A 27822-nucleotide genomic window follows, 5' to 3' on the forward strand; every position below is an offset into this window, starting at 1 on the left:
AATTTAAAGGTCATTGATACGTCAAGGTTGAGGAAATCTTTTCTTCAACTATGTTCTTTAATTTTGCTTGTAAGCATGACCCTATAAATAGCAAAATTTATAAAGGTATAATTAATATAATTAAAATGCATATTGGTGAGCTTCACAAAATATATCTTTAATAGGTCTTATCTATTTATGAGACTGGATGGAGCATTCCAAAAGGTCAAGAGTCAAACACCAGTGGTTCATGCCTATAATCCTAGCTACTTGGGAGGTTGAGATTGGGAGAATTGAGGTTTGAGGCCAGCCTGAGCAAATAGTAGTACATAAGACCCTATCTCCAAAATAATCAGAGCAAAAATGGACTGGATGCATGGCTCAAGTGTTAAGAGTTCCTGCTTTGCAAGCACGAAGCCCTGGGTTCAAGCCATCATCTAACGGATCATATGATGCTCATTAGCCATACAAATGTGGCCAGGTCTTTTCCCCAGTCTCCTGGCCGGGTGAAATGATGGGAAGGAGTGAGATGAGCTTCAAAGTTCCCTCTGACTCTGTGACTCTGTCTCTTCCATCAAAGCCAAGGCAAGAAGTATATTTCTATCAACGAAAATCCTGAGTAAACACGGGTGGTACATAGTAATGAGGACAGCTTTGATTTGACATCATCTAGACTTTGGGTAACAATCTTTACAGTCAGGATGATTCAATGCAAGCATGGCTAATGCCTGAATTAAGTAAGGGTGGCCTCCCCAACAAAGTGCCACTGTGGTCGGTAAAAACCCAGATTGATAATAGCTGAATTTAAATGAAAAAGTGTGTGTGTACATATACACAATTACATATAGGGCAGAACATGGAGAATTTCAGACTCAACAGACTTTGTGAATGCAAAGAGAAACAAAAATAGAAACCATCAAATAGCCAGATGGCTGAGCTTTCTATTTTAAATACATCATGAGTCTGTGGGAGTATGTCAATGAGTAGAAGGAAAATTTAACCTTTACTGTTACTGTTTTTTAAGCAAAACAATATCACACGTGGTGTCAAATCATAAGGAAGCTACATAATAAAAGAAGTGGAAGTTTTTGAGTCCGCGAAGGCAGCCTTGGCTATTTCACCATGATTCAAAGTACTAATCAAATGTTCTTCATGTTTGAAGCTGCCAGCTATTTACAAAGACTATAATATTTCCAAGAAATACCTAAATTAGTGGATGAAATTACCTTTTCCCCCTCTCATGTTTCTACACTCCACTTCTTCTCAAATGCCCTAATATAGTCATGGCGAAGCCACGAAACGTGACAAAATAAACACATCCGTGGGTCGTCGATGCGCTGAACTTTAGGGAAACATCTGAGAAAATGTGTTTGGAAAAGGACTGCACCGTTTAGAAGAATTTTAGAGTAACTCACGAATCAGCTAACGCAGTCAAAAGATTACTCACTTAAGAATGATATAATTACTTTCAGTTTGCTTAAAGCCAGGGAAAAGTTGACACAGTGATTAAAGAAAAATGGGCGAAAAAAATAGAGTTACATTATACCGGCAAAATTCAGGCTGTTCCAAGGAGCAGGCCCAAGGCTTATTTGAGGAAAGATTATCTTGACAAATTGGATAAACATTTTCTGCCTGACAGGACGCTGATGGAGAGTCTGTTCTGCAAGCACACCTGGTGGTGGTTTGTTTAGTGTTTGACCAAGGTGTTCAGCTCGCCCGAGCTCTCCCAGGGGCTTTGTTTACCGTTTGGCAGGTAGGGGCAGAGCCGGGGTAGGCCTTGGTAACGGTTGTTGGGTTCTGCAGATGTCTTACCCCACCCCAGTCCCACCCCCACCTCCCTTTTTGGGCTCAAACAACTCTTGGCGAGACCGGTCTACAAAAGCCAGCACCAGACTTTAACAAACAGTTCATGCTTAAGGAGGCCTGGAAGTCTAATGTCCCTAAGGCAAATAAAAAACGGCAAATGCAAATAAATGCATCAACCCCCTCCCCCTTGGCTTTCTTTCATAGTCAACTGGAATGGAGAGGTAAGGTCCAACACAAGGAATTACTGTGGATGCAAAATTTCCAGGACACAAGTCATCTCAATACCAGGATGGAAAAGAGTGAATATTGGTGCTTTTCTACTCAAAAGCCATGGTTATCTGGGCCCAAATTATTGTAGATATGAGCAACTGGTGGCCTCCCCAAAGCCATGCAGGCATTGTGTTCTCAAGTTACCTAAATGACGGTTGGAGGCCCAAAGTGTGTCTTTGCTATGACATGGCATCCTTGAAAAGCAATCACTTCCTGGACTCAGAAATCTGAGGAATAGCTTCCTACAGGAAGCAATTCCTGACTTTCTGGGAGTAGGAGGGGAGAGACAGGGTCTCTATGTAGCCCAGGCTGGCCTCAAACTCTCCATCCTCCTGCCTCAGACTCCTCAGTGCTGGGATTACATGTGCCACCACACCACCTTCCAGTGTCACTTTATCATTCAAGGAAGCACTAATTTGGGAAGCAGCGTCCACAGAAATGTCATTAGGACAGTAGACAGTTTCCCACTGCATTAGGAACCCCCAAAACGAAATGGATAGCCCTGCTGTTTGGATTTTGCACTTTGCTGGGTCAATTTGGCTTAAACAAAATTGCTTTGTGTCAACTAATTTTATGCCAAAGGTCAACCTACAGCCCATCCAGGTGTTCCAAGCACAAAAGCTTGGATACATGGGATGAACTGGTTACAAATTGTGTAAGAGATAAAACAGTGGTTGTACTATGTTAAGTCTGTAAATCCTTGGGAAGTCACTCACAGGTGCCAGGATGTGATGCGCCCCCCACAGAGCTCCACCCACTGCAAAGTCTGCTTTGCAATCTGAAGCTGAAACTTTAGTTTTACAGAATACAAATCCAACTCCTCTTTCCAGTGTGAATGTACCTCATTCTCTCCCCACTTAACTGTTTCACCACTCTCTTCCATCCTTTAATATTTTTTGACAAGTAAACAAACAGAATACTATTAAAAAAATCAAATGCCAGGGAGAAGTCAGAATCATGAAATTGCTCAATTCAAAGTCATCTGAGTATGTGAGGGTGATGTGGCTGTGCCATCTGTCACTCCTTTGATTGCTAGGCTTGATTTCGCTGATCTGGCAGCCTAGGCAAGTGTCTCCTTCCTCCCTCACCACTCCACGTGCTCCGGTATGTTGCCCGGGCAGGGGCACTCTCCAGGAAGAGGATGACTTTCCCAGGCAGAGGACCACTTTTCTGTCAAGGGTATACAAGTAGCTTTGCTTCCCTGCTAGAACATCCCAACAACCTCTCAAAGTGATCTGACATTGAATTTGTGTCTTCTACATCCTAGACATATCTCATATAATCCTCATCCAGTGAAATAGGTGTTTCTTACCTTCACTTTAAAAATGCTCAATAACAAGTTTAGTAGACACTAAGTGTCAAGCTCATATCCACACAGCTACAGTGTCCAGAAGCCAGCAGTGATTTTCAAGGACTCTGCTTGACTTGGTCCTGTGCTCATTTAACAAGCCTCTGCTTGTGTCTGTTACAGATTAATTGATGCAAAGTTGATCATTTTTCCTGCTAGTATCTTTGACCATAGCAAAAACAATTTTTGTGATATATGTTAATTATATCTTATTATTTTCTAAGGTTTTTTTTTTTTTTTGGTGGGACTAGGGTTTGAATTTAGGGCTTTGAATTTACAAAGCAGATGCTTACAAAGCATGTACTCTACCACATGTTCTAGTTATTTTGGGCACGGGGGTCTTGTGAATTATTTGCCTGGGCTGGCTTTGAACCCTGGTTCTCCCAATCTCAGCCTCTCTCTCACCTGTAGCTAGAATTAAAACTAGGTTTCCATATGTCATCCAGGCTGGCCTAGAACTCGAGATCCTTCTGCCTCAACTGCTGAGTATGCTGGGATTATAAGCATGCACAACCATGTTCTTTCTACTGGAAATAAAAATTTAAAAATATTTTTTGGCTTTCTTTTTTTTTTAAATGGGAGATGCTTTGGTGAGATCTAAATCTGAGTTGAAATCTTACTTCTGAATATGTGACCATGAAACTATCCCTTATCTTCAGATTCTTCTTTGAATCTGGCAAAGAAGAATAAAAGAATAGTGATCTTCCAGGATCCTATTTATTTATGTTGATGGTACTTATTTACTTTGCTATTTATCCTTAGACATTATCTGTCTCTCTCTCAGCACAGTATGAGCTCCTTTTAAGCATGAATTTTGTCCTCATCATCTTTGTATTTTCCACTTATTTCATCAGGTCATGTACTATTTGTTGAACAAATAAGTGATTTATATGATAGCACTTGTCACACAATAGATACAGTTGACCTCAATACAGGTTTTTATTTTTCTTTCTTTTATCTTTTCTTTTCTCTCTCTCTTTTGTAAATCTTCTGGGGTTTGAATTTGGGGTCTCATGCTTGCTAGGTAGGCGCTCTACCACTTGAGCCACCCCACCAGCCCTTTTGTTTTTTTGAGACAAGATCTTAATACATAGTCCCAGTTGACCTTGAGCTCTTGAACTCAAGATCCTCCTGTATCTCCCTGTTGAGTGCTGGGAGGAATACTGGGATTATAGGAATGTGCCACCACAGTTGTCTCTTCTACTTTCTTTTTTAAGTACTAATAATATAGCTATCATAGACCAGGCATGGTGGTGTGTGTCTGTAACCCCAGCTATGCAGGAAGCTGTAGGTAGGAGGATAGAGATCTGAGGCTGGCCCCATAAAAATGGAGCTAGTACCTGAAAAAATAACTAAAGCGAAAAAAGGGCGGAGGGGTATAGCTCAAGTGGTAGAGCATCTGCCTAGCGAGAGGCAAAAATGGAAGAACTCCACACTGTATCCTTTCTCATGGAGGCCAAGAAGTGTCCTCAGGTATGCAGGCTGGTGCAGGCAGGCATGGGCCCAGGTCATACTGCAACTCCTCAGGAGCCCAGGCCACACCACAGAGTTGGCAATGCCCATGTCATCACAGAGGAAGAGAGTGTGGCGAGTCATCTTCCATAGGTTCCAGAAGCCATAAAGAAGCAGCTAAAGACAGTCTTATGTGCTCTGGGAGTTGCCTTCCTCCTTATTCCAGCTGATTGCTGCTTCTCCACCTCTGTGAAGGCATCCAAATTCTGCACCGGAACAAAAGAACCTAAAGGAAAAATGCAAGAAAGTAAAATATCTGTTCACACTTTAAATATTAGTAGTGCTGGGGCTCGTACCCTTTACTGAGATCAGTCAGGTCCCACTTGAATTCCAGGTCTGACTTCACAGAGAGCTGAAGCATTTCTCTGTAGGCCTCGAGTGGTTCAGACAGAAGTGCCAAGAGGACGAAAACGAGAAAGAGGGTAACTGTGAGGGAGTGAAATACTGAAGACCTGGTTGGGCCAGGTCATAGTCACACTTTGGACTAGACTTATTTTCATGGCTGTCTATTTTAACTAGAAACTGGAGGGGGTTAGGGTTGGCTCTCTAGGGCAAATGCAGCTCTAGTGTTACATGTTTTTATGATAGGATGATCCCACAACCGAATTTGCTAGAGAAAATCACACAGTTGGGCTCACTCATCATGATCACATCTTTTTCTTAGGTCTTTTCATCTCTTCTGAAACTTCCAATGTCTCCCCACACCCTCACATCTCAGCTTCACTCCACCTCATACTTCCTCTAGAGCTATGCTGCCAAGCATGTGGTTATTAAGTTAAATTAAAAATTCAGTCCCTGCATTGCACTAGTTACAAGTGTTAAATAGCCACTTGTGGCCAGTGGCTGCCATATTGGGCAGTGTATATACAGAACATTTCCATTATCTAAGGAACTTCTATTGGCCAGGCGCAGGGAGCTCACGCCTGTAATCCTAGCTACTCAGGAGGCAGAGATCAGGAGGATTGAGGTTCGAAGCCAGCACCGGAAAGTACTTCATGAGACCCTATCTTGAAAAACTCTTCACAAAAATAGGGCTGGTGGAGTGGCTCAAGGTGAAGACCCTAAGTTCAAGCCCCAGTACAAAGAAAAGAAAAGAAAGGAAGGAAGGAAGGAAAGAAAGAAAGAAAGAAAGCAAAAAAAAGAAACTTCTTTTGAACTGCGTTGGTCTAGCACAGAGGAAGACCTTCATCTACTCAGCTATGTCTGCAATATATACCCATGACAATGGAAGAGCACCTGGGTCCTATTGGGGAACCCTCCACTTGTCTTCAGAATCTCACTTTCTCTCCTAACTCAAGGACCTCATTTCCTGTATCACCTTTCTACTTTGTCATTCCCTTATACAAAGAGTTATTCTCATTGGCAAACATCAATTTTTGCTTTGCAGTACTGGGATTTGAACTTAAGGCCTTGCACTTACTAGGCAGGCACCCTACCATTTGAGCCATGCCCCCAGCCCATCAAACATCAAATCTTTAAAAAGACTTCTTGCTTCTTGGGAGATAAAGTAGACATGCTTTTTCCTATTAATTCTAGTAAGTACAATTAAAGCCTCTGGATGCTGTATGTTAAAAGAAACCTAAGAAAATGCAAAAAGATGGAGAGAGAAGGCACACTGGCTGGGGACCTTGTGACCCAAAGGAAAATAGACTGAGTTTCATGGGTTTTCTTTTTTGCCTCACATAGCTCTGACTTGGAGCTGAAGAGGCTGACGAGCCAGAAATGCCAATGGGTGCAGGCAGAACAGCCTCAACAAAAACCTGCCCTCTCTTGCCAAAGAACCAGGAAACGGCAGCCTAGCAAGACAGAGACCTTTAGTTAATAGCTGTTTTACTCAAGCCAAACAATACAGAAAAACTCTGGCCCTACTCCACCCAGGCCAGCAAAGGCCAAGTAGGGAGACTAGAACTCCATCTTTGTGAGACTGTAAGATGACAAAACACTCCCACTGGGGTGGCGTTGGAGAAGGTCAAATGGGGATCTGGCATTTTTATCCTTACTGATCAGGAACAAGATACTCCCAATCCCAAGGTACATCACATCTGGTTTGTCACTAGAGGTACCTGGGAGTTTCAGGGCTTTTACCCCGCCTAGCAGTAATAAAGCGCTCTGTGTCCTTTCCATTGGGCTGGGCTCAGGGAGGGTCTAGTAGAGTCAGGATTGTCTTCACTGCCCAGTGGTGACAAGGCCACTCCCATTGGGGTGAAGACTGTGAGGGAGACAGAACTCCTGACACTTGTTAACTAGGAACACTCCCAGCCTACAGAGTGTTAGCTACCTGGACTTCTCCCTCGACGGGGCAGGAATGATGTAACTTCCAAAAGAGATGTTAGAGAAAGCCAGCTAAAGCAGAATATTTAAAGAAGATATAGAGTTTCTCAGAACATACTATGGAAACAACCAGCTTTCGATTAAAAATGAAATATGAATATGAGTACAAGACAATTGAGGGATACTAATATCAAGATGACAACTTATTCAATAGATATTAGATAAGATATTAGCTATGTGTGGTGGCTCGTGCCTGTAATCCTAGCTACCTGTGAGGTAGAAATCAGGAAAATTATGGCTCAAGTCCAGTTCAGGCAAAAAATTCATGAGGCTCCACTCAACCAATGACTGAATGTGGTGTCATGGGCCTGTCATCACAGCTGTGGAGGGAAACATAAATGGGAGGCTCTTGGTCTAAGTCAGCCTGGGCATAAAGTGAGACCCTACCTCAAAAAAAGAAAAAAATCAATGCAAAAAAAGGCTGGGAGCATGGCTCAAATGGTAGAGCACCTGCCTAGCAAGAAAAAAGCAGATAAGATATTAGAGTTGTCTAATGAAGATTTTGCTTTTGATGTTTGCTTTGAGGTAAGAGCTTGCTGTGATGTTCCTGAGTTCAAGTGATCACTGCCTCAGCCTCCATAGTTGCCAGGACTACAGATAGGTGCCACCAGGCCCAGCCAACAAAGATTTTAAAGCATCCATGGCAAAAATGCTTCTGTGAGCAGCTATAAATACAGTTTAAACTAATGAAAGAATAGAAAATCTGAGCACAGAAACAGAAGAGACAAAAAAAGAACTAAAGGGCAGAGGGGGAATGACATCTTAGTAAGTTACCCAAGCTGACCCCAAACTCACAATCCTGTCTCAACCTCCCAAATAGCTGGGAATACAGGCAGGGGCCACCATGATGAGCTCCAAGGAAAAAATTAGAACTGAAAATTACAGATGAGTGAGGTGACTCACACCTATAATCCCAGCATTTAGGAGGCTGAGACAGGAGAACCACAAGTTTAAGGCCAGTCTGAGATTAGGCACATACAGATCTCTGTTCTCAAAAAATTACAAAAAAAAAAAAAAAAAAAAAAAAAAAACTGGAACCTAAGCAGTACTAAAAGAAAAACTTGTAGCCTTAAAGTCCTACTAATTAAGAAAGAGGAAGTCTCACATCGATGATCTAAGCTTCCATATAAAAAAAGAACATAAAACTCCAAAACAAGGGGAATAATAAGAACAAAAGTCAATGAATGAGAAAAGAGAAAATAATAGGAAAAATCAATGAATTAAAGAAATGGTTCTTTGGAAAGATCAACAAGCTTGACTGACAAAGAAAAAAAAAAAAAGAGGAAAGACACAAATCACCATCATCAGGAATGAGATTCCTAAGAGATCACTGCAGACCATCAGACACCACTGTGGTGAGCTGCTGTGTCCTTGCTTCTTCTCACACAGTCACTTCCTCCTCCTTTCTCACCTGCATAAGGAACAAGGAAATACCACATCTATGTGACAGGACACCAGCATAGAAGCCACAGTGACTTGGGTAAACTGGGCAAGACCCTGTCTTGCCAGGTCCATGGGGTCTTACAGCCCTTCTCACCATCTCTCTTCACCCCCATTCCCTGGGGTCCTAGCTCTGTCACCATTTGGTTTGGTTATTGTGTTTCCAGTGGAGGATTATACAGGCAAAAGGCACTTTTATTTATTTATTTTTGTTCCTCTTACAGTAAGTGCCTTACCTATCAAATAACTTTCATTTCCCCCACGTCCAAGCAACTGTGTGCTTTCCTACGCTGTTTGCAGTCTTAGTCACTGCCTCATGGAAGGATTAGGTGCAAATGTCATTCCGCCGTTTCCTCCAGGAGATTATGCAAGTATAAACTGGACTGTGTAAGTGCATATTAGCTCTCTCCCTCCAGTGCTAACACAGCAAGCAGCATTTGAGAACATTTTTCCTTCCGTGCCAGAGGGAGAGAATGAGCAAGCAAAGATCAGAACTTTCTTCCCTTGGCAGGCAGGAGTATTGAGCTGAGAAGGCTGCCATACTGCCAGTAACAAAGTCTCTTCTAACCCAGGGCCTGAAACTCAGGATGGACACTAACTGTGCTGGGAGGAATTCTTGGGAACAATTTCTTGATGAAGACAATCCCTGAAGGGGTCTCCCGCAGAGCAGTTGTGGCAGTGAGACCTCCTTTGTACTTGAGTTAGCAGAGCAAAGTTACTTTAACTAGACATTAAAATAATAGACAAAGCAGACAGATGCACCATTACTGTGGCAGCTCAATGCAGTTCAACTTGACATTATTTACTCATCATTCCTAAAAACTAACATCCCACTGGTCCTCCATGTCGTGTGGACCAGGGGACCAGGGTGGCTTTGTTGATAGTAAATCCCATGTATAAAGATTGGAGTAAGCCTTAGGAACTTTCAGAACAGTCCAAGATGATGATTTTATATGTAATAATAAAACAAGACTGGCAGACTAGCTCAAGTGGTAGAGCACCTGCCTAGCAAGCATGAAACCCTGAGTTCAAACCCCCAAACCACCAAATAAAGATAAAATAAAATAAAGTATCGTAGGAATCCCATCCAGACTCTTTAGTCTGGTCTATGGACAAGACGCCAGGCTTTCACAGGACCAGTTTATTTACAACTGACCTTATAGGCATTAAAAACTACCCATGTGGCTGAACATAATTCATCAGCCTGAGAATCATGGGACTCTCAATTTTTTTACTTTTTCGAGACAGGGTTTGCTATGTAGCCCAGACTGGCCTCAAACTCACTATGTAGCCTACACAGTTTTTGGCTTTCTTGTCATCCTGATGCATACGCAGCTCCTGGATAACCAAGATCATGGGTACGGCCCTAGTGCCCAGTGCAGGGCTTGCCAGAGGATTTCAGCAAAATGGAGATTTCCTGCCTTGGAGAGACCAAAATGGCAGATGGAAGATAGAACGCACAACTCTGAGCTTTCACAAGTCTGAAAGAAAACTTCAGGTTCCTGGTAGGGGTCAGAGATCCTGGCTTCTCCACCAAGTAAGATGCCGCAATACATAGGCAAATCAATGTACAATGACTAACCTTCCAATTAGCTTTTTATACTATAAAAAGCCACAGAAGCCCAGGCACTGTGGCTGCTGGATGCTATGCCAGATTGCCAAAGAGAGGGTTTTTTCATTTCCTTTTTCTTTTTCCTCTCTCTCTCCAAGGAGCAAAAACTCAGTGCAGAGAACTGCAGAGCCAGTTCTGAAACCACCTGGGTTGTCCTGGATCCACCAGGGCTCATGGACACAGAACCTCTGACTGCCACCTGCGACCCAGGCCAGCAACTCCCCAAAACCCCCAATACCACATAGAGAAGCTACAACTCTTCCAGGCAAGCATGCCACCCCATCTTCTCTGTGGAGGAACACACATAGTCCAGTGTAGCTTGCAAGCAGATTGTACCCCTCCTGAATAAAGCTGGTGGCCTGAGAACCAGAGGGAAAGCCTCAGGCCTGCATGGTGGGAGAGAGGCAGCTCAGCCTGCAAATCTGGAAAAAATAACAACACATTCCCCCACTTTGGAAAAACTGTTGGCAGCTGAAACTAACAGTCTTCTCAGAGAAAAGCACTGGACCAAACAGCTCAGCTCCAGCTCCCAGGCTTCCCAGTGGGTGGGAGGGACTGGCCACAGCTCACACCTCAGCCACTCATGGCTCCACTTCAGAGACCTGCTTATTCACACAAGCTGACTCTCACTGCCCACCCTCAAGAAGAGCCTGGACTGAAACACCCAGAGAGGAACCCCCAAAACCTTTCCTGCAGAGAGAGGAACCATTGATTGCCACACAGCCCAGCACATCATCCATAAGGAACAAGGCCCAGAGAAAGCCCTATCAGACAGAACAGCACACTGATTAGAAAATGGAGAGAAGGGACCAGTGCACTCACTGAACTCAGAGGAAACCCACTCCTCTCACAACATGGAAGAAATTTATATACATATATCTATATTACTTATCTCCTTTTACCATTGTGCTAAATTTTAATTTCTTTTCTCCTCCTGCTTTCTCTTTTCTTCCCTCTCTCTCATCTTCCTCTCCTCCCACTCCTTTTCTCCCCACTCGCCCTATCTCCTCCACACTAACCATTCACTGACTAGTATGTCATACCAACTTTACACATCACTGCCAACTTTCCTATCCTTCTACAATCCTGACAATAGCACCCTCGTCCACAATAACTGAACTACACGTGTATAAACACATTAGCGCCTTATTACTCCACCGCCCCCAGACTTCATACCTCTTCTCCCCCTTGCCCAGGCCCCCAGTCAACCCTTCTATCGCCATCATTTTATTACCAAAGTATTAATCTCTATGCAAACAACTGTTATCTCCCCAATACCCTATGTTGATAGACAGATAATATTGCCAAGTGTTTTATATATGTAAATAAATGCTTCAGCATGGAATCCGTGAATTTATTATTGTTAAGTTATTCAAATAAATTGAAAAATCTAGAAGAAACGGGTAAATTTCTAGACACATGTAACTAACCAAAATCAAGCCAACAGGATATAAATCAATTAAATAGATCTATAACAAGCAATGAAATGGAAGCAGTAATAGTCTCCCAAAAAAGTAAAGTCCAGGACCCATTGGATTTATTTCTGAATTCTACCAGACTTTAAAGAACTAATGCCAATGCTCCTCAAACTTTTCCATGGAATAGAAAGGGAACTCATTCTATGAAGCCAGAATTGTACTCATCCTAAAACTGGACAAGGATGCAACAACAACAAAAAAGAGAATTATATAGCAATCTCTTTAATAAACTTAGATGCAAAAATTCTCAGTAAAATACAGGTAAACCAAATTTGACAGCATATCAAAAAGATCACACATCATGACCAAGTCATTTTTATCCCAAGAATCTAGGGATGGTTCAACATACTCAAATCATTAAATATAATTCAATATATTAAAAGAAGCAAGACAAAACCACATAATCTTCTCAATAGATGCAGAAAAGTCCTTCAACAAAATTCAACATCCTTTCATGATAAAAACTCTGATGAAACTAGGACTAGAGGGAAGGTACCTCAGCGTAACAAAGGCCGTATTGAACAAGCCTATAGCCAACATAATACTAAATGGGGAAAAACTGAAACCATTTCCTCTAAAGTCAGGAATGAGACAAGGATAGCCACCATCTCCACTCTTACTCAACATAGTCCTGTAACCACTAGCCAGAGCAATAAGACTGGAAGAAGAAATAAAAGGAATTCAAATAGGAAAGAGAGAAGTCAAAATATCCCTATTTGCAGACTACATGATCTTACACCTAAAAAACCAAGAAAACAACAAAAAACTCCTAGACATCAAAAACATGTGTAAAAAGGGAAAACTCTGGAGGTGTCACAATACCCAACTTAAAACTATACTACAGAACCATAGCAATAAAAATAGCAGGGTAATGGCACAAAAACATACATAAAAGGCGGATGCACCTGGAAGCAGGGCATGAGTGCAGGGGAAGGAGGTGGCCCAGACAATGTACATACATGTGAGTAAATGTAAAAACAACTCAAAAAAAGTGAGTGCAGGTGGCTTATGCTTGTTATCCTAGCTACAGAGATCAGGAGTATTCTGGTTCAAAGCCAGCCTGGGTAAATAGTTCAAGAGACCCTATCTCAAGAATACTCTACACAAAAAAGGCTGGTAGGGGGGTTCAAATGGTAGAATGCCTAGCTAGCAAGTGTGAAGTCCAAAGGTCAAACCCCATTACTGCCACAAAAAAACAAGCAAAAGAAAAACAGACATGAAGACCAATGGACAGAATAGAAAATATGAATCCACACAACTCCACCCACCTGGTTTTTGACAAAGGCACCCAAAACACGTGATGAAGAAAGACAGCCTCATTAACAAATGTTGCTGAGAAAACTGGGTATCTTATAAGTATGCAGAAAACTGAAGCTAGATCCATATCTCTCACCCTTTACAAATATCAATTCAAAATGCAATAAGGACCTTAATATAAGCCCTGAAACTCTGAAACAACCACAAGAAGTAGTAGGGAACACACTGGAACATACAGGCATAGGCAACAACTTCCTAAATGGAACTCCAATGGCTCAGCAACTAAAAGAAAGAACAAACAAGTGGGAATGCGTCAAACTAAAAGCTTCTGCACAGCAAAAGAAACAGTCACTAGAGTTAAGAGACTGCCCTCAGAGTGGGTGAAAATCTTTGCCCAGTATTCATCTGAAAAGGGTCTAATATACTGACTCTACAGGAAGCTCAAATAACTCAACCCCAAAAAATCAACATCCCACTGGAGAAACGGGCACATGAATTAAATGGGAATTTTCAAAGGAAGAGGTACAAACGGCTAATAACTACAGAAAGAAGTGCTCAACTTTCCTGGCCATAAAAGAAACACAAAACAAAACTACACTAAGATTTCATGTCACCTCAGTTAGGATGGCTATCATCAAGACACAAACAACAACAAATGCAGACAAGGATGCAGTGAAACAGGAATCCTTATACACTATAGTGGGAATGTAAATTAGTGTGACCATTATAGAAGCAGTATGGAGACTCGCTAAAAGACTAAACCTAGAACTGCCGTAAGATGCAGTGACACCACTCTTGGCATGAATCCAAAGGAATGTAAGTCAGGATGCAATGGGGACACTTGCCTACCAATGTTTATCTCAGCCATGTTCACAATAGCCAAGCTATGGAAACCACCCAGGCGCCCTACAACTGCCGAAAGGATTAAGAAAATGTGAGCTATGTAGAGATATATATTCAGCCATAAGGAAGAAGGAAATCACATGGGTTTACGTGAATGGGTGGGTTTGGAGGACATCATGCTAAGTGAAGGAAGTCAGGTTCAAAAGATAAGGTCACATGTTTTCTCTCAGACGTGGAAGATAGATCCAAAAGCAAAACATAGCAACAGGATCCTATACAAACTTATATGTAGAACACGTTTGTATGGTGGAACTACTCTATGGCATGGGGAGGAGGGAAAGGAAAAGAGAAGGATAGAGAGTGACAATGTCAAGCACGTTACATTGTGCAGGGAGAGGATATAACGAATTGTACTGAAAGTTGTTGATTAAGGAAGGAGTGGAGAGAAGGGGTAAGGGAAAAGGAGGGGAAGGGGTTGAACTGACCAAAGTTAAGAATACTCACAGGGGGGATACATGGAGAAAACCCTTTAACATTGACTTTAGACTTAAAAATGAAAAATCAGACCATAAAATAGGTACAGTGGTGGGGATGCTTGTGGGAGGGGGTAGGGGGAATGAAGGAGATGAAAGTGAGGGAATGTGATTGATGGGCTTCATTTACATGATTAAATCACTTGCAATCTCTTTAAGTTGGGTGGGGAGGAGATTGAAGAGGGGGATGATGGTGGCAAAGATCTAACCAATGTACAATGTAAGGCTACTAGGAAGTGGCACAATTCCCCTGTACAATGACAGATCTAATAAGATTGAAGAAACAATATGAAAGGTAGACTAAGGAAAAGGAAAGTCTGTTCAGCATCTTCAGGAAGTACCAAGGGAACCAATCTGGCTAAAGCAAAGGAACTGTGGTGTGGCAGGAGGGGAATCAAGACTGGTGTGTTAGGTGTGAATAAACTGTGGATTGTCTACAATGAAATCTAGTCTGGATTTAGGAATAAGAATGGGAACCCTCCCCTAAATGTGGGATTTTTAGATATTTAGTCCCTGAATTTAGGCTGAATCTATGAGGGTGCCTAGATGAGCTTTAGGACATTCGGGAAATCTTAGGCCATTTTATGTAGCACAGTGGAACCCCCTAACCAAGGGTTGGCTGATACCATGTGAAGTGAGGGAAGGGGCCGAGGCTCCTCCCCTGTGGGCGGAGTGAACTGCGTGTTGACCGCCCCCCCCACCCCACCCCCGACCCCCCTATCTGCACAGTGGTCTGCTCCAGGCGCAAGGGGCGCTTTGGAGCTCCAGGAAGACCATGTGTTCCTGGCCTTGGTAACAGGCAACGCAGCGGCGGTGTCGAAGCCATGGACGGGCCCAAGGCTGTCTGTGAGACGTCCTTGGGGCTGATCCTAAATGAAGTTTGCAGGGTCACGACAACAAACCCTGAAAACGGAAGCCAAAGCCCTATGACTTTCCATGGGAGCTGGTGGTCTATATAGCTATTATTGGACTTTTTTCTATTCCTTTGCTTTTGTGGAGAAGCTTTCGATCACTTAGACGACGACTTTATGTGACACAAGAAAGGAAGCTCGCTCTAAAGCTTTCTAAACTAATCGAAGAAAAATGTAAGCTACTAGAAAAAGTCAGCGAGGCTCGAAAAGAGCGTGGTGGCCAAGCGTCACCTGGCCAGGAAGCCCGCTTTGGGAAGAGCGCCATGGAGGCGCAGACGTTGCCGATGACCGGTGACATGGTGGCAAGAGCCAAGGCGAAACTTGAGGACGTTCTCCTGCTAGGAAAACAGCTGAAAGAGGAGAAAGCTAAGCGTTCCAAACAAGTTCACTCGCTGGTGAGGATGTCAAAACTGATACAGTCCCTGGAAGACCGATCCGAATCTCTCCAAGCCAACGTGGCTGAAGCCGAGACAACCCTAAGAGCACTTGTGCTCAGTGAGGCGCAGCTCAAGGTCTCCATAACCCAGACGAGCTATGAAAACTCCCAGCTCCAGGAAAGCTGCAGGCAGCTGGGCCAAGAAGCCGCAGCGTGGAAAGAACGAGTGAGTGAAGTGAATAAGCAGAAAATAGCAATCGAGGACTCTGTGACACACGTGGAACAGGTTCTGAGATATAAAGAAGATTACATCAGGTCTCTAGCCGAGTGCTTGCTGAAGATGAAAATCGGCGCCTTTGCTCTTGGAGGAGACAGGGCACAGGCTGGGAACTGCGAATTAGGAATGGCCAGCGCCTCAGGAAACAGTGCTCACTCAGGTGACCCGCCAGCCAGAGCTGGGCAGAGACTGATGTATGCTCTGGAGTTAAATGCTTCTATCAGATCTTTAGAAGGACAGAGAAACCAAGTATATATTCAGCTCCGTGAAGTGGACATAGCAAAGGAAGACCTGACTGAGCACCTTAAAACTCTCCAGATTGCTCACATCATCTTACAGTCAAAACATACACGGGTTGCACGTGAAAATCAAAATCTTCAGTGCAGTGTTAAAAGAATGACTGAATTGCATGAAGAAATTGGCCTGAAACACTACAGAAGGTTAATGGTGGAGAATCATCACCGGGAAGAGGCAGAAGAGAAACTTGCCAAAGTAGAGGAAAAGATCACCCAGGCAGCTGCAGATCTGGAGACCTATAAAAACTTAGCCAGAGAGCTCAAAGGAAAAATGGAGAGAACCAAACAGTATTATCAAAGGCGGCTGATTCTCTACAAGGAAAAAGCTCATTTTAATCACTTGGTAGCCCAGGGTGCTGAAAAACAACTCAAGTATTTTAAGAACGTAAATGCCAGCAAGAGACAAAAATTAATGGACATGGAATTGGAATTTGAACTTTTACACAAAGCTCCTTCTGCATTTGATAGTTCAAATGTAGCATGTGGAAGAGAGCAGGTTCCATGTGGTCCCTCACCATCGGGTCAACCTCCATTTGAAAGGCAAGTCTTTCTCTCTCCACTTTTGTTGAGAGGCTCACTCAGTCCCCCTCCTTTGTCTCCTCATAGAGGAGGAAAAGGCTCAAGAAGCCCTGAGAATCCTCTGTTCCACCAGGTTGCCAAGGAAGGAGTGGAGCCCGGCTATGGTAACCTACCTGGCCCTTGGAGAGCACCTCCTGACCCCAGGTTCCTGCCCCCTCCGTGCCAACAGGAAGTAAGGCTGAGGATGCCCCCATCCCGCCCGCTGTATACTGAGCCAGCTCTTCCTCCACAGAGGCAGGACACACTTTATTCTAATTCTGGTCAACCACGTGGACCAGCAGAGCTGAGAAATTTTAATATGCCTTCTTGGGATAAAGAAGTGTCTTCCAAAAAGGAGTCCAGGAGCAATGACACCAAAAGTGACCTTGATAACAGGAATGTGCCTGAAGCAGAGGTGACTCTGCCTGCTGAAAGCAAAGCAGCAGGCCCTGGTTTTGCTCCTCCTATCAGAGGCCCATGGCTCCCAGTGGATCCAAGAAGCCACTACCTAGCAAGGGAGCCTCGTTTTCCTCCACCTCCTGTGAGAAATGTGCCTGGAGCCTCTGGAAGTCATTTTCCAGCAAGGGACTTCCCTGGCCCACCACATCCTCCATTCCCACCAAGGGGCTTCCCCAACTACCTTCCCCCAAGAGCTGGATGCCCCCCTCCTGGACCCCCACCCTTTTGATTTTTGACTTCTCATTTTCCATTTAAATTACCACTGCTACTTAGTCGTTGTCCTTTACCTCAAAGTGAAGTTTAACAGAATTGTATTCTCAGAAAAGTGTTTTATAAGTAGATGATTGAAATACGAATGTTATTATTTTATTTACATTCTATTTTATTTACATAGTGTATTTTATTTCTTTTTGTTCTAGGTAGCATTTAATTCACTATTCCTTAAATGATAATTGGATGTTTATGCATGCAGTCCTGCAGTGGAGCTTTTTAAAACTTTATAGGCTGTGTTTATGCCAAAAATGCAGTTACTGTAATTGTAGACCAAGGTGAAAGATCTCTTCAAAGTCTTTTTAACTTCTCTCTTGTTTTCAGTTTAAGTTAACTACTGCTATTTAGTCATTAGACTTTACCTCGAATTGAAGCTTAATAGAGTTATATTTCTCAGGATAGTATTTCATAAAGTAAGAATCTTACCATTTTATTTAGATAATATGTTTTATTTTCATTTATTCTAGATAGTATAACCTTTGGTTATTTAGTTCACTATTCCATAAACAACAATAGGAGTTTTACACATGTAATCTCACAGTCGACTTTTTTAAGCTCCATACGCTGTGTCCTTATGCCAAAAAATATATTTACTGCTGTTACTTTGTCACTATTCTTTACCTCAAATTGAAGCTTAATATAATTACAAATAGTATTTTATAACCATTCTATAGATATTTTAAATAGATGATTTCATAAAAGATGATTTAAATATGAATCTTATTATTTTATTTACATAGTATATTTTATTTTCATTTTATTCTTGATAACATTTAATTCACTATTGCCTAAATGATAATTGGATTTTTATACATGCAGTCTTCCAGTAGGGCTCTTTTAACCTCCAAAGGCTGTGTCTTTCTGCTAAAAATGCAGTTATAAAAAAACAAACAAAAAAACCCAAAAACAAATGCAGTTACTATAATTGTAGACCCATGTTACAATAAGATCTCTTTCAAAATACTTTGACTTCTTCTTGTTTTCAGTTTACATTAACTACTGTTATTTAGTCATTCGATTTTTATTTATTTTATTATTGAAGCTTAATAGAATTATAATTCTCAGAATAGTATTTTATAGATAATTTAAATACGAATTTTTATTTTCTTTCCATTTTATTTCATTTAGATAGTATATTTTATTTTCAGTTTATTCTAGATAGTACAACCTTTGATTGTTTAATCTAATATTCCATTAACAATAATTGGAGTTTTATGTATGTAATATTGCAGTGTGTCTCTTTTAAACTCCAAAGGCTGTGTTTGTGCCAAAAAATGTCTTTACTATACTTATAGACCATGGTGAAAATAAGATCTCTTTTCAAAATACTTTTGACTTCTTCTTTTCAGTTTAAATGAACTACTGCTATTCAGTCATTCACCTTTACCTCAAATTGAAGCTTAATAGAACTATAATTCTCAATATAGTCTTTCAGAAGTCCATGATTTAAATACGAATTTATTTTACTTAGATAGCATGTTTTCATTTTATTCTGGATAGTATTTAATTCACTATTGATAATTCCATTTTTATGCAGTCATCTTGCAGTGGGGCTCTTTTAAATTCCAAAGCCTGTTTTTTAATGCCAAAAAGTACATTTACTATAACTGTAGACCAATGTGCTATCATTATGAAAGTAAGATCTATTTTCAAAATACTTTTGACTCTTCTCTTGCTTTCAGTTTAAATTAACTGCTGTTATTTAGTCATTCAACTTTACCTCAAATTGAAGCTCAATAAAATGATAGTTCTTAGGATAGTATCTTATAAATAGATGGTTTAAATATGAATTTGTTTTGTTTTGATAGTATATTTTGTTTTCATTTTATTCTGGGTAGTATTTAATTCAGTATTGATAATTGCATTTTTATACAGTAATCTTGCAGTGGGGCTCTTTTAAATTCCATAGCCTGTGTTTTTATGCCAAAAAATGCATTTACTGTAATTGTAGACCATTGTACTATAATTGTGAATGTAAGACCTTTTCAAAGTATTCTTGATTCCCCTCTTGTTTTCACTTTAAATTAACTACTGTTATTTCATCAGTATACTTTACATCAAATTGAAGCTTAATTCATTTATAATTCTCAATATAGTCTTTCAGAAGTACTATGTATACCAGGCTGGCTTTGAACCCTTGATTCTCCTGCTTCGGCCTTCTGAGTTATGTTATGACATGGGTCCCCACCTTCTTGCACAGATAGGAAAAGAAAGATCAGATGGGTCAAAGGGACCTTTCCCAGAATGCACCATGAAGGAAATGTAGTCCAGCTTGTCAAGAGCACTGGACAGGGGTCGTCACTGCTCCAGAAGCTAATCCCACACCCTGGGTCAGCAGCTACATCTCCCAGGTCTCACTTCCTTTCTGCTCACTTCTTTTTCTTCCATCCAGCCCTGTGTGTCATTGTGAAGTTGGGTGCAGCCCATCCCTCCTGACCTTCTGAACTGGGCCCTCTTCCTGCTCCACCTAAAGGAGAAAAGATTGCTGGGAAAACGCTGAACTAACCTGGCTTTGGATTGACCTCTTCCATAGGCAATGACAAATGTCTCTTTCTGTATTCTCCACACTGCTGTGTAGCAAACCTCCAAGAACCATAACTCATGGTCTTCATTGGCTCTACTAGTGACCCACAGGGTATGACGTTAGACTTGTACCATCAGGACAAGGACAGTAGATGCCTACCCTCTCTCACAGAGCTTTCTTTTAACTGCGGAGCTCAGAGTTCTGTGCGGCCATATATACCACTTTTGAGGTTGTAATGGGCAAAACCATCTGGTGAGAGCTACTTAGTTCAATTGCCCTAAAACATCACAATTTGCCACACCCTATTTGCATTTCCTCTGTCAGACACACATGAACCTAAAGGGAACAGCTGTCTGGTCCCAAGCAGTGCGTGGCATCCCGATGAGTACAAAATGCCATCCTGTGAAAGACATGTCCTCACTCCGCACAGGAGCAAGCAGAAGCTTGGAGTTTATGAAGCTGAGTTCGGGGGGCCTCTTCTCTGCTTGTGTGGACGAGGTTAAGAGGTAGGTGAATCCTCCTGGGGTTCTCCCAGTTGTAGCTTAAAAAATCTCCACAATGACCCCGTGCCCATGTCAGCAAATGGCTTATTTGTACTTGTCTTAATTGATCAGGAGAACAGACAAGTTAATAAAACAAACAAAATGGCCAAGCAGGTGGTTTGACAATTTTCAAATTTTTTATTTTATCATTATTATTATTTTTGGCAGGATCAGGTTTTGACCACAAGACCTTGCACTTGCCAGGCAAGCACTCTCCACTTGAGCCACACCCCCAGCCCTTTTTGCTTTAGTTATTTTTTTGACTAAGTTCTCATGTTTTTGCCCAGGCCATCCTGGACCACAATACTGAAAAGAAAAGAAGAAATTCAGTTATGAGCATAAAGGTGGTATAGGTTTATGGGTCTCAGTATTGCTTTCCTTAACAAAAAGAGTGCAGCCCGGCATGGTGGAGCACACTTGTAATCCCAGCAATGTCCCAGGCATAGGTAGGTGGTTTGTGGTCTGAGGCCAGCCTATTCAAAAAGTACAAGATCCTATCTGAAAAATAACCTAACACAAAAAGGGGACATAGTTCAAGTGGTAGAGGGCCTGCATAGCAAGCACAAGGCATTGAGTTCCAATCCCCATATAGCTAAAAAAAGTCATCACATAAAAAGGGGATGTCAGAGTGACCCAAGGTATGGTGAGACTCAAGAAAAAGGAGAGAGATGGCAATTCCTGTGAGGTTGCATAGGGCATTTTTGCATTGGAACTTAATGTGACTAAATCGCATAGTTATCTAATACGTACTCAATATGAAAAAACTGACCCACTTTCAAAGAGACCAGTCCTTCTCAGAGGATTATACAACTGTTTGGGAACCCAAACAAAGGGAGTCAGAACTTGGTAAAGTTTTTTCTAACCTTATATATTTTTATAGGGAATGTGTGATTTCAGAAACAAAACAATCTTGCTTTTGCCTCATATTAGTGAAAGCATTATCTTAATTTGTTTATTCAAATTATTTTACTTCTAGGTTTATTGTTAGCTGAGCACCAGTGGCTCACACCTGTTATCCTAGCTACTTGTGAGGCCAGCCCAGGCAAATAGTTGGCAGGACCTCATCTCCAAAATAACAGAGCAAAATGGACTGGAGGTGTGACTCAAGCAGTAGAGCACCTGCTTTGCAAGCACAAAAACCTGACTTCAAACCCCAATCTTATAAAAAAAAATAAATAATAAATCTTAAAATTTTGTGTACTGTTTTGTTAACTTAGTAACTTAGTGCTTGAGATTTAATTTTCAGTCAACATCTTTTGTTTGTTTGTTTTCTGGCAGTTCTGGTGGTTGAACCCAGGGCTTCACTCTTGCTAGGCAGGCACTCTTACCACTTGAGCCACCCTCCAGTCCCTGAATTAACATTTTCTGTATTAGATGATTGACACAGCCTTCCTGTGCAGAAAGTACTGTTTCCATGCTTACACAGGGTACATGCAACGTGATGTAACAAATCAAGTTTGCAGTCAAAGTAACAGTAGCTTACCGTCATGGCAATGAGAAACTATGTCATAGCCAGAAGACACGGCTGCCTACTTTAAATATATTAGCTCTCATCATCAGAACAAACCATAGAAGTAGATACTGTAGTCACCTCTGTGTCACAGCTGAAGCAGCTGAGACAGACAAGGTCACCCAGTTCCAGGAAAGTGGGAAGCTGAGGGCCAACCCAGGCAGGGAGTCTCTAGAAGACCATGCTCTTATCTAGAAAGATCAGGCTAGATCTAGGCTCTGAATTTCTACCTAAATGACCTGAACAAGCCCGTTAACCTCTCCGAGCCTCATCTGTCCATTTGTTAAGAGGGGATTGTAATAAATGCCTCGCAAGTTTTTTTCTCAAACTAAAATCGTGTGTGGAAGCACACACACTAATAATGAATACCTTGTCACTTCTATTGTTTTGTTAACATGTAAAACAGTGAATGAGCCATTTATGAGAGGGGGAAAGATGAAAATAATAAACCAAGGCTTCCCTGATCATATCTAAACTGTGTATTTAATGAAAACATACATCTTTGTTAGATTCTTTGACTGCATCAAACATTAAACAACTAATTAGTAACTATATCACATTTTCTCTTAATTCTCATACCTAAAAAGGGGAAAATTTAAAATTAATACATTGCCTGGTGTGGTAGTACATTTCTATAATCCCAGCACTTACAAAGCTAAGGCTGGAGGACCTCAAATTGGAGGCTGGCCTGGGCTACATAGTGTGACCCTGTCTCAAAAAATAAATAAATAAATAAAAATGTGGTTTGTTCCTAAGCTGCCTTCCAGAGGAGGGTTTCGGGAAGAAGAAACAGTCTTTACTCTATTTGGCACAGAACTCTGAGCTCCACCACCTATGTTAACTGCAGTAGCTCCATGCAGACTTCCCTGCCTATTTGTTCCAAGCAACTTTATTTATACTTGTGACAGAAAAGAGTAACAAATACTGAAAAGCACTAAAATGGATGGCAACCCGCCACACATGCACATTACAAGAGGTGGGACCTTTTGTCTGTTTTCATCTCCAAATCACTGAAGGACTTGGTTCTCCTCCCTCCTCCTTTAGCCTGTTGAGTTCAGTCTATTCTCATTCCTACAAAAGGTGACAGGCAGGCTGGTGAGGAAGAAAGAGGATGGACTTGAGTAACTTCCTAGCTGGATGCCCTTGAACCTGGGGCTTTACTTCTCCAAGGTCTATTTTCTTATCAGTAAAATGGGGGCAAGAATAAGCTATCTCATGGTGTCGTTAAGAGGATTAGATGAGATCTTTTTGAAAAACAAATCCCATAGGAGGTTGACTTTCTACAGCTTGAAGGCCCCACTGGTTCTTCTGCACTTCTGCCTTGCAAACCCAATCCTGCTAGGAAACCAAGCATGAGCCTCTCAGATGCCCCCAGGAAGCTCCTGCCTTAGAACACACTCACTTCCCAAAATAATGCTTGTGCCCCTGTTTCGAGTGGGTCGGAACTAACACTAGGACTGTAACTATGGAACTCTACCACCTAAGGCACCAGAGGGCTAGCAAGGGCTCAGGTGAACCAAGAAGCCGTTACAGGGCTGAATGTTGAGTGATAAGACAGGGAAGGCAAGCTGAGGGAATGCCTGGATCTGGGGAGGTGGGGGTGATAGTGACAGCTAATGGGCAAAGGGTTTCTTTTTGAGATGATGAAAAAGCTCTAAAATTAGGTCAAGTGATGGTTGCACAATTCTGTGAATATGCCAAAAACCATAGAAATGCACACTTAAAATGGGTGAAATGGCCAGGTTTGGATGGAAGACCCTAGTAATCCCAGCTCTCTGGAGATTGATGCAGGAGGAGGTGAGTTCCAGGCCAGCCTGGGCTCCTTAGAGAGACCCTGTCTCTAAAAAATAAAAGAGGGAGAGCTCAAGTGGTAGGATGCTTGACTAGGATGAGCAAGGGCCTAGATTCAATCCCCAATACAAAGAAAGAAAGAAAAAAAAAAAAGAAAGAGAGATAGAAAAGAGAGAAAGAAGAAAAGAGGGAAGGAAGAAAGAGAGAAAAAGGAAAGAAAAAGAACAAAAAGGATATGTGTGAATTGCATGGCAGTATTTTGCCCCCACCCTGTGGAGCTGGGTAAGCACGGTCCTAAGTCACATCCCCAGCCCCTGACTATTTTTAAATGGATTCTAGTCCTTTTCACCAGTTCTAGTGCCCTCTCGTTCTGGTATCTAGGGGGCTATAAATCCAAATCGGTCAACACAAGTGTGTTTGGTACAAACAGAATCAGCATAAAAGGAATTTAATGGTTTGCGGGATCATAAAGAAAGTAACAACTAATCAACTAGTGACTGAGGTGCTCACCTGTCTGAATCCTGCGATAAATTCCAAGTTTTCATTCTGATTCAACTCATCCGCTTATTCAGTGTCTGCTTATTGAGTTCCTCCCAGTAGCACTTAGCACTTTATAATACAAACTTTAAGCAGTACTCATCTTTTAAACTTTGTCCTTTTTCCCTTCCTTTCCTTCCTTTTTTATAATCCCCTCATAAAATATTAATTTAAAATTAATTGTCTGATAGGACACAAGCTCTCCAACTGCATATTTCAATTTTTAAAGTACAAGAGAAGGCAGGGAGAAACTGACATTTGTGGAAAGTCCATAATTTGTCAGGTAATGCGCTAACACTTCAAAGGTAGGCTCTCATTTAGTCTCCAACATACCAACAGGATTTAGTGCGTATAGTAGTCTCAGTCTATCTGTGGCTTCACTTTCTGTGGGTACAGATACAATTACAACAGGATATGATGAAGGAAGGAAAGAGAGATAGAAATCGAGAACATTCACACTTCTTTTTTTTTTTGGCAGAGCAGGGTTTGAACTCAGGGCCTTCACTCTGAGTCATTCCACCAGCCCTATTTTTGTGAAAGGTTTTTTTGAGACTGGGTCTTGTGAACTATTTGCCTGGGCTGGCATCGCACTGTGATCCTCCTGGTCTCGCCTCCTGAGTAGTTAGGATTACAGGCGTGAGCCACCAGTGCCCGGCTATTCTTGGTGCTCTTGAGAGCATCAGCCAGAACATTCATGGGTGGTGGTATGGCTGCCGGAAAGATGTCTCTAGTAAGGAAAAGATCATAAGCTAGGAACAGAGAAACAATACCACATGTTCTAGCTTAGATGAGGAATCTAATCTGGTCGTACAGTTGAGAAAAGCCAGACGGAAGCTCATGACTGTATTCCTAGCTACTTGGCAAACTGAGATAACGAGGATGTAATTTGAGGACAACCAGGGCAAATAGTTCTCAAGACCTCATCTCCAAAAGAGCCAGACCAAAAATAGACTAGAGGTGCGGCTCAAGCAGTAGAACACCTGCTTTGCAAGTGGGAAGCCCTGAGTTCAAACCTAGTCTCCCTTCCACACAAAAAGATAATAAACAAATAAAAGAAGTTGAGAGTAGAATGGTGTTTACCAATCACTGGGGAAGGGGAGGGAGGACAGGGAAAGGGTGATCAATGGTCTCAGTTACAGTTAGCTTGAGGACCCTATTGCACAGGAGGGTGACTGGACATCTCAAAAAGCTAGAAGGATTGTGAGTTTTCACCATTAAAAACATGACAAATGTTTGGAGAGATAGATATCGTTAAACTGATTTAAGCACTATGCAATAAATACATGTATCAAAATAGTACATGGTACGCAATTAGCATATACAATTTTTACATTTTTATGTAACAGTTAAAAAATTTCCTTGAGAGGTGGGGCAAGATGGTGAATTTGAAACATCCGCTGTTTTTACTCCTTGAATAAGTCAGGTAACACAAGGAGACACCGTATTCTGAACAGACAAAGAAAGAAGAGTATTGGGAATCACAAAAGGTGTAGGAGGACAGCAGAAAACCACAGAGAAACCGAGGCAACAGAGAAGCAGCCAACAGTTCTGTGTCATCCCAGGCTTCCCAGGATGGGGAGAGGAAGCTGCAGACACCATTCCAAGGAAGGTGGATGGAACTGGAGATCATCCTGTTGAGCCAGATAAGCCAAGCTCAGAAAGCCAAATATCTCACGCTCTTGCTAATATGTGGAATCTGGATTAAAAATGAGGAAGATAGCCAGGCACCAGTGGCTCACGCCTGTAATCCTGGTTACTCAGGAGGCAGAGATCAGGAGGAGCATGGTTCAAAGCCAGCCTGGGCAAATAGTTCTCAAGACCCCTATCTCAAAAAAACCTTCACAAAAAAGGGCTAGTGGAATGTCTCAAGGTGAAGGCCTTGCATGCAAGCCCCAGAACCACAAAAAATAAAATAAGATAATAATAACAAGAGTGATGGGACTTGAGTGTGAAAAAGAGACTGTCTAGGAGAGGACCAGCGGGAGGGGAAAATGATATATGTGTGTGTACAATATTCGCACACACATATATGTGAGGGTGGGATAATGAAACCTACTATGTACTGTTTGAAAAAGCCGAGCAGGACGGACCTTGCTCAAAGTACACACTGAACACATCTATGGAATTATCACAATGAAACCCCCTTGTACTATTAAAGTATGCTAACAAAATAATTTTTTGTTGATTCCCAGCACTGCAAAAAAAAATTTCTTTTGCGTTCTTTTGAGCCAGGGTCTTGCTATACAGCCCACGCTGGCCCTGATCCTCCTGCCTCAGCCTCCTGAGTGCTAAGATTACAGAAGTACACCACTATGCCAGGCTTAAAAAAGTTGTTTTTGGCCTTACTAGGGTTTGAACTAAGGGACTTAGGCAGGTGCTCTACCTCTTGAGCCACTCTAGTTCTTTTAGCTTTAGTTAATTTTTTATTTTTATTTAGTTTTATTTATTTCTTTATTATCTATTTATTTATTGAGCAAAAGAGCAGAGGTTTATAAAGCAGATAAGAAAAGAGAGGAAAAACCCCTATACAGAAGGGATCTCAAAAGACTGATCTCCAGTTATTTTCCTAATAGAGTCTCAACGTTTATGACCAGGCCAGTGTGGACTTCAATCCATCCTGCACTTCCCACATAGCTGGGATGACAGTTGGCACCACCACACCTAGCTTTTATTGGTTGAGATGGGGTCTCATGAACTTTTTTCCCAGGCTGGCCTTGAACCTTGATCATCCTGATCCCGGCCTCTCAAGTAGCTAGAATCACAGGTTTGAGCCATCTTGCCTGGGAAGAAAAAAATTAGGGCTTTGGGCTTGCTAGGCAGGCACTTTTACCATGTAAGCCACCCCGCCAGCCCCAATATTTTTTTTTAATTTAAAGTGAAAAGAAAAAGTAAAAACTCAGTTCAGATCTGGCTACTCCTTTCTCTGTACAATGGTAGCAAGTGTTTGGTTTTTTTCAGAATTGAGGGTTGAACCCAGGGCCTCTCGTACATGCCCTCCATCAGTTGAGCCACACCTCCTTTTTGTATTTATTTTTGAGATAGGGTCTCACTAACTTTACTTAGGGGGGCCTTATACTCTTGATCCTCCTGCTTCTGCCTCTGAGCAGTTGGGATTACAGGTGTGCACTATCCCACTTTACTCAGTAGCAACTTATTTAAACTACCCACTGCCTCATTTGTAAAATCACCTCACATGATATTGTGAAGATTACTGTAATAAAAAAAAAAAGCATAGTGCCTGGCCCACAGTGGTTCCAAAAATGGCTACTAAATATGGAAATTAAAACAAGAAATCCTTTAGAAGGAAGAATCCTTGAGAGTGGAGAAATGTTTCATGGAGCTGAGGCTTAAACTATCCCTGA

At 41.8% G+C, this 27822-nt stretch overlaps 1 protein-coding gene across 1 annotated transcript; it reads left to right on the plus strand.

Annotated features, from left to right (window-relative positions):
* Positions 1–15233: 15233 nt before the first annotated feature.
* Positions 15234–17515, plus strand: LOC109699193 (melanoma inhibitory activity protein 2-like). The gene is made up of 2 exons (XM_074075240.1): positions 15234–15355; positions 15412–17515. The coding sequence occupies exons 1-2, from the start codon at positions 15234–15236 to the stop codon at positions 17513–17515; spliced, it is 2226 nt and encodes a 741-aa protein (XP_073931341.1).
* The last annotated feature ends 10307 nt before the right edge of the window (positions 17516–27822 follow it).

The sequence above is a fragment of the Castor canadensis genome, chromosome 5, assembly GCF_047511655.1.
Source record: "Castor canadensis chromosome 5, mCasCan1.hap1v2, whole genome shotgun sequence".
Lineage (NCBI taxonomy): Eukaryota > Metazoa > Chordata > Mammalia > Rodentia > Castoridae > Castor > Castor canadensis.